Source organism: Oncorhynchus gorbuscha, linkage group LG18 (assembly GCF_021184085.1).
Source record: "Oncorhynchus gorbuscha isolate QuinsamMale2020 ecotype Even-year linkage group LG18, OgorEven_v1.0, whole genome shotgun sequence".
Lineage (NCBI taxonomy): Eukaryota > Metazoa > Chordata > Actinopteri > Salmoniformes > Salmonidae > Oncorhynchus > Oncorhynchus gorbuscha.
The window spans coordinates 81,933,225-81,940,664 of NC_060190.1; the positions used below are offsets into that span (position 1 = coordinate 81,933,225).

Sequence of the window (7,440 nt, forward strand, 5' to 3'; positions counted from 1 at the left end):
TAACCCACTGTTCCCAGGCCGTCATTGAAAATAAGAATTTGTTCTTAACTGACTTGCCTGGTTAAATAAAGGTAATTTAAAAAAAATAGAATTGAATAGAATGTAATATTGTGGTCAACGACAAGTTAATTTCAGATTTCACTATAGGATTTTATCAACCATGAGATAATTTTTTTCTTTCAATCAGGGCGGTCCATTCATAATGACTAGTCTTCTCAGGTCGGGTGGGTGAGAGAGAGAGAGGGGTGAGAGAGAGGGGAGGGAGGGGGTGAGAGAGAGAGGGGAGGGAGGGGGTGAGCGAGAGAGGGGAGGGAGGTTGAGAGAGAGGGAGGGAGGTTGAGAGAGAGGGGAGGGAGGGGGTGAGAGAGAGGGGGGGTGAGGGAGGGGGAAGGGGGTGAGAGAGAGGGGAGGAAGGGGGTGAGAGAGAGGGGAGGGAGGGGGTGAGAGAGAGGGGAGGGATGGTGAGAGAGAGAGGGGAGGGACGGTGAGTGAGAGGGGAGGGAGGGGGTGAGAGAGATGGGAGGGAGGAGGTTGAGAGAGAGGGGAGGGAGGGGGTGAGGGAAAGGGGAGGAAGGGGGTGAGAGAGGGGAGTCAGGGGGTGAGAGACAGAGGGAGGGGGTGAGAGAGAGGGGGAGGGAGGGGGTGAGGGAAAGGGGAGGGAGGGGGTGTGAGAGAGAGAGGGGAGGGAGGGGGTGAGAGATAGAGGGGAGGGAGGGGGTGAGAGAGGGGAGTCAGGGGGTGAGAGACAGAGGGAGGGGGTGAGAGAGAGGGGGAGGGAGGGGGTGAGAGAGGGGAGTCAGAGAGAGGGGGGGAGGGAGGGGTGAGAGAGGGGAGTCAGGGGGTGAGAGACAGAGGGAGGGAGGGGGTGAGAGAGGGCAGGGAGGGGTGAGAGAGAGAGGGCAGGGAGGGGTGAGAGATAGAGGAGAGGGAGGGGGTGAGAGAGGGGAGGGAGGGGTGAGAGAGGGCAGGGAGGGGTGAGAGAGAGAGGGCAGGGAGGGGTGAGAGATAGAGGAGAGGGAGGGGTGAGAGAGGGGAGGGAGGGGTGAGAGAGAGAGGGCAGGGAGGGGTGAGAGATAGAGGGGAGGGAAGAGAGGGAAAGTGGCAGATCTGTTAAAGAGGAACCAACCGAGTCAATTACCCATTGTCCTTTGTTTCTAATCTCATTATTATAGGCCTATTGCAATCTGAAAGGCATGTATGTGAATGTTTAGAAGGGACAATCTTAGCTAATTGTATTGTTATGGTCCAGTGTCCAGCCTAACCAATCATGGATGGTACATTGGCATGGAATAATTGCCTCTGTGCCAGAGGTTGCCCGAAATGTTTCTCTACGCAATTATGCAAATTATGCATTCGGAGATCCCAAGAGACTTCTCCAGTTTCCCGAATCCGAACAGGTTGAATTAAGTATCAGGCACATATTTTAGGCCATTTTGTGTGCTATTCAAGTGGCGAGAGGGAACATGATGTCCGAAACACTTTCCACTCCGCTGTGCGCTGCGTCTTTAACCGTTCCCCAACTCCTCCTTCTCCTTCAGTGACATACCCTCCGGTCTGCATACTCCTTTTACTTCGGTCTGCCTCTCATAGCGGTTACTGGAAATGACACACGGGAGGCGGTCGAAAGGCAAATGTCCAAAAATAATGTGCTGTAGTTATGATTCACCTGGAAGCCACATTTTGATCAGATTTATAAAACCAGACAACACTTAGCCTAAAGGGTCTTTTCAGTAATGGGACGCAGTATCAAACGGTCTGAGAGAATATCGTTAATGTGTTGTGAAGCCCGGTTGTGTGTTGATTCCGTCTACCAGTCCGGGTGAGCTGCTGCTGTATCGTGGGACGACCGGGATCAGAGCGGACGGACGTGGTTCTGTCCATATCCACACGAGTAGAAGTTTAGCGCCGTGATTATTATTTTTTGGCCGGCGTGTTAGTGCAAAGAGCCGCATCTATATTTCCCTAATGAAAATTACTCTTTGGAAGGGTTCCCGGGTCGTGACAGAGATGATGTCGAGTAAAAGTGTGGAATGGCTTCAAGAGGAACTTGAGTCCGGGCTCGGGGTGAGCTCGCTACTGCTGCTGGACTGCCGATCGCACGAGCTCTACGAATCTTCACACATAGAGTCGGCCATCAATCTGGCGATTCCCGGTTTGATGCTGCGGAGACTAAAGAAGGGGAATCTACCGATCAGGTCCATCATTCCTAACAACGAGGATAAGGAGACATTCGTAAAGCGGTGCAAAACGGACATGATTCTTCTCTACGACGAGGCCACTACGGACTGGCAGGAGACCGGGCTGGTGAGCTCTGTCCTCGGCTTGCTGCTGCAAAAGCTCCGGGATGACGGCTCCAAGGCTTTTTACCTGGAAGGTGAGAGTTCGCTTCTTTGCTCTTTAATTGTGATATTTCCGTATTCTATTCTACACTCTTGGAATAAAGGTGCAGTCTCGAACGAAATGATTTTTCGTTATTCCCAAAGGATAACCCTTTAGAGAATCCTTTTGATTCCAATCCCCTTTGGGTTCCATGTTGAACCTTTTTTAAAGAGGGTTCTACATGGAACGAAAAAGTGTTCTCCTATGGGGACAGTCAAATAACCCTTTTATAACCCTTTATGTTCTAAGAGTGTATAATATATTATGGTCTAGACTACCTGTTAGCCTACGAATCCACTATAGCCCAAACTATGTTCTATTCCTCAGCCTGGTCTCATAGACTAGACGTAACATACTAAATTCAGTGTCTGGATTTACATTTCCTTTGATATATTATGTTTGGTATGGTTACATAAGACAAGAGGTTGCTAAAGGCAAAAATGAAAGGAGGGTGGTAGGTCGGGCAGATAACGTCTAGCAACCCAAAGGTTGTGTGTTCGAATCTCATCACATGCAATATTAGCTACTTTGCAACTTCTTAGCATGTTAGCTAACCTTTCTCCTAACTCTAACCCTTTAACCTAATTCCGAATCTTTGTCTTAAATAACCAGGGATGCAAACTAGTCAACTTTCAGTGAAATTCGCCATTTTGAATCCAAAATAGGTGACCTACGTGATTTGTGTAGATCCAATGATAACACTTTTGGGGTAGTGGGCAGAGCAATACTGGCTGTGTCCAAGGCTCAGCCAATCGTTCACATAACAACAGAATGCAGCGCAGCTGAAGAAAGAGGCAACCAACTGACTAGTTACAGAATCAGAGAGCCTCTGGAAAGGCAGCTTGTCAGTTACAGCAGCACGTCCCCTGAACGACAACAACGAGGTAACGTTTGGTGAGAAGGTTACAGCAGCACGTCCCCTGAACGATAAAAACGGGGTAACGTTAGGTGAGAAGGTTACAGCAGCCTGTCCCCTGAACGATAACAACGAGGTAACGTTAGGTGAGAAGGTTACAGCAGCCTGTCCCCTGAACGATAACAACGAGGTAACGGTAGGTGAGAAGGTTACAGCAGCACGTCCCCTGAACGATAACAACGAGGTAACGGTAGGTGAGAAGGTTACAGCAGCGCGTCCCCTGAACGATAATGAACAGGTAACGTTTGGTGAGAAGGTTACAACAGCATGTCCCCTGAACGATAACAACGAGGTAACGGTAGGTGAGAAGGTTACAACATGATAAAGCGTACTTCATGAGCTGTAACCGAAAAACAACTGACATTTGGAAAGTTTGAGGTGAGGGAGAAAGTGTGGTGGAACGAGTATTTCAAGTATCTTGCTAGCTGGATCGAATTCTCCGCTAGCTAGCCAGAGAAATGTTGAGCAACGGCTAATGTTATCTAGCTAACGTTACAACATGAAATGAGCAAACATTAGTAACCTAACTAATTTGCCATAGTATTAACTGGTAAATGACTCCTTGCCTTACTAAACCCCAGCTGTGAAAATAAGAATTTGTTCTTAACTGCCTAGTTAAATAAAGGTAAAAAAAATAAAAAATAATGTTAACTAGTTAACGAACAAACTACTATCTGTGAACTAATGTTTTCCCTCTACACTGCTCTCGGATCAGTTTTCTCCATTTAAATCTTACCGTAACATTATAATTATTCCACAATACTGACGACGGATCAGTTCCTAGAAAGATATTATCACGTATGATTGCACGCGGCTTATTCTAACGCTTACCCCATAATAATGAAACGAAAATCTAAATTTGGCACATTATTGCGCACGTTAGGCAAAATTTCATAAAATATATTGAGACAAATTACAGACAGTAGCCTACAAGTAGCAATGTAGAACTCAACTAATTCAATATGATTTAAATGTATAGCCTACTGCATTTACATGTTAATGCTTTCATCTCAGGTTTATTCATTTGAAGCATCCCTTTTATATGTCGCTTATTTGTAAAGACTTGGGCAAATTTCAATTGGTAGTCAACTTTATGGCGGTCATAGCGGATAAACCGTGTGAATCCACGTTTAGCGGAGATGTTCCGTGTATTAAGTGACGCGCGGTGTTTTAACGATACATTTAGCTGTTCTACCAGCGGTCTGACGCGGGCGTTTTCAAGTGCAACGTTACTAACCAGGCTTTTTTGGAAAACAGCTCGGAGATTTAACGATGCTCCTATGAACTTTCTAATGATTAGCTTTTATTTTTTAATTATTTTACTAGGCAAGTCAGTTAAGAACAAATTCTTATTTTCAATGACGGCCTGTGAACAGTGGGTTAACTGCCTGTTTAGGGGCAGAACGACAGATTTGTACCTTGTCACTCCGGGGATTTGAACTTGCAACCTTTCGGTTACTAGTCCAACGCTCTAACCACTAGGCTACCCTGCCGCCCCAGCTTAACCTTAAGACGTTTTTGGGGAACCGGGCCTATGAAATGTTGAAGGAGTGGAAACATGGGATGTACAGTAATCCCATTCCCAAAACATCAGTGTTTGAGATGGGTTTATTATTGTGTTATAGGGTTTAATGTGCTAACGTATACAGTATACATTTATTTTACCGTCATGTAGGAAGTAGGCCCGTTTCCGTTTCCTGTCTAGCACATATGAATAGTATCTGGTTGTTCTTGGAGTTTGTTTTGCCATTTTGAATTGGTACATGCTGTTCACAGCTTTCGGTCAGTATTCTGGTAGATCTCTGTTCATGCTATCATTTATCACACACACAGACGATATTCCAATTTGCACATTGGACAATAAAGCTATAATCTCTTCTAATTTCTCTGTATTGTATTTATAGAATCGCTGGAATGACGTGTCACAGAACCTTTCTCATATTGTGATTCTGACCCATCTGTGTTCCTGTTCTTTCTAGCAGTTCTCTTCTGTTCTATTTGATTCTATTTGATTTGATTCTATTCTAAAACGTCTCTTTTCTTCTTTCCAACAGTTCTCTTCTGTTCTATTTGATTCTATTTGATTTGATTCTATTCTAAAACGTCTCTTTTCTTCTTTCCAACAGTTCTCTTCTGTTTTATTTGATTTGATTCTAAAACGTCTCCGTTGTTGTTTCCAGGTGGATTCAACAAGTTCCAGACAGACTACCCAGAACACTGTGAGATCAACCTTGACTGTTCCTGCCCCAGCAGTTCCCCGCCTGCGTCCGTCCTGGGGCTGGGGGGGCTGAGGATCAGCTCTGACTGTTCTGATGGGGAGTCATCGGACAGGGAACCTGTCAGCGCCACCGAGTCCGAGGGCAGCCCTCTCCCCAACAACCAGCCTGCCTTCCCGGTCCAGATCTTACCATACCTCTACCTGGGCTGTGCCAAAGACTCCACCAATCTGGACATCCTGGGGAAGTATAATATTAAGTACATCCTGAACGTCACGCCCAACCTGCCCAACATGTTTGAACACGACGGAGACTTCAAGTACAAACAGATCCCCATCTCCGATCACTGGAGCCAAAACCTCTCGCAGTTTTTCCCAGAGGCCATTTCTTTCATTGGTGAGTTGTGGCAGTAGCCGGTTCAGATCAGGTGGAGTTCAGAGTCTTTGCATTCTTGTCTTGTGTTGTAATGTTCGTTTGCGTAATGTTTTATGAACCCAGGTCAGAGTTGATTCATTTGAAAAATTGTTTCCTCAGCTCATCCCACCAACATTCAGGTTATATAACTATAAAACTCAATTAGGCAGCGGTAGATTCATTAAGTTGTTGGCTGAGTCAAACGAGCTGTCTCATTGCTTAAAACATAGATGTACAAGTACAATAACAAAGCTTATAACTAAAAACATATATAGTATAGACGTATGAGTCAGCAACTTAAGCTAACAAGCCTCAGACGCATCATCCTTTAAGAAACAACTCTGATCTCTTTCTGAGCGGTTTGTGGTATTTCCTGCTACACGCCTCATTTCACACCATGAACGCTATGAGTCATGACTTGATCTGAGCCGCTCTAGCGTTGGAGGGATTATATCATCAAATCACAGTGTGGGCCTTTAATTAACTCATCAAAAGTTGGCCAACAGGTTTCTAGCACACTCATTATACAACAGAAGGGAATCTGTGAATGAAGTAGGCCAGGTAATTTAGAGAACCACTGTGAATGAAGTGGGCCAGGTAATTTAGAGAACCACTGTGAATGAAGTAGGCCAGGACATTTAGAGAACCACTGTGAATGAAGTAGGCCAGGTCATTTAGAGAACCACTGTGAATGAAGTAGGCCAGGTCATTTAGAGAACCATTGTGAATGAAGTAGGCCAGGTCATTTAGAGAACCACTGTGAATGAAATAGGCCAGGTCATTTAGAGAACCACTGTGAATGAAATAGGCCAGGTCATTTAGAGAACCACTGTGAATGAAGTAGGCCAGGACATTTAGAGAACCACTGTGAATGAAGTAGGCCAGGTCATTTAGAGAACCATTGAGAATTAAGTAGGCCAGGTCATTTAGAGAACCACTGTGAATGAAGTAGGCCAGGACATTTAGAGAACCACTGTGAATGAAGTAGGCCAGGTCATTTAGAGAACCATTGAGAATTAAGTAGGCCAGGTCATTTAGAGAACCACTGTGAATGAAGTAGGCCAGGACATTTAGAGAACCACTGTGAATGAAGTAGGCCAGGTCATTTAGAGAACCATTGAGAATTAAGTAGGACAGGTCACCTTGAACACTGTGAAGACTGAATAATGAAGGATAGACTTACTTGTTGACCACACCACCCACCACCGCCCTCGCATGTGCGAGCGTTGCAAAATTAACACAAACGTTATTCTATTCGATTTGAAAAAACACAAAAAATACAGCTTATGGAACAGCAGAATTGTGAAGCAACACAAACATAGACATAGACACATGCATACAAACACACGATAACATACGTACCATACACACATGGATCTTGTGTTATAGATATGTGGTAGTAGAGTAGAGGCCTGAGGGCACACACTTAGTCTGTCAGGAATGAAATGTTATTGATCTCCCTTAATTTTGCTGGACCATAGGAAGAGTAGCTGCTGCCTTTACAGGAACTAATGG

General features: G+C 45.1%; 1 protein-coding gene across 1 annotated transcript; it reads left to right on the forward strand.

Annotated features, from left to right (window-relative positions):
• The first annotated feature begins 1,587 nt into the window (after nt 1–1,587).
• LOC124004220 (dual specificity protein phosphatase 7-like) lies at nt 1,588–5,924 on the forward strand. Its single transcript, XM_046312984.1, has 2 exons — nt 1,588–2,374; nt 5,476–5,924. Exons 1-2 carry the CDS (start codon nt 1,966–1,968, stop codon nt 5,922–5,924), a joined length of 858 nt encoding a protein of 285 aa, XP_046168940.1. The 5' UTR covers nt 1,588–1,965.
• Nucleotides 5,925–7,440: the final 1,516 nt, after the last annotated feature.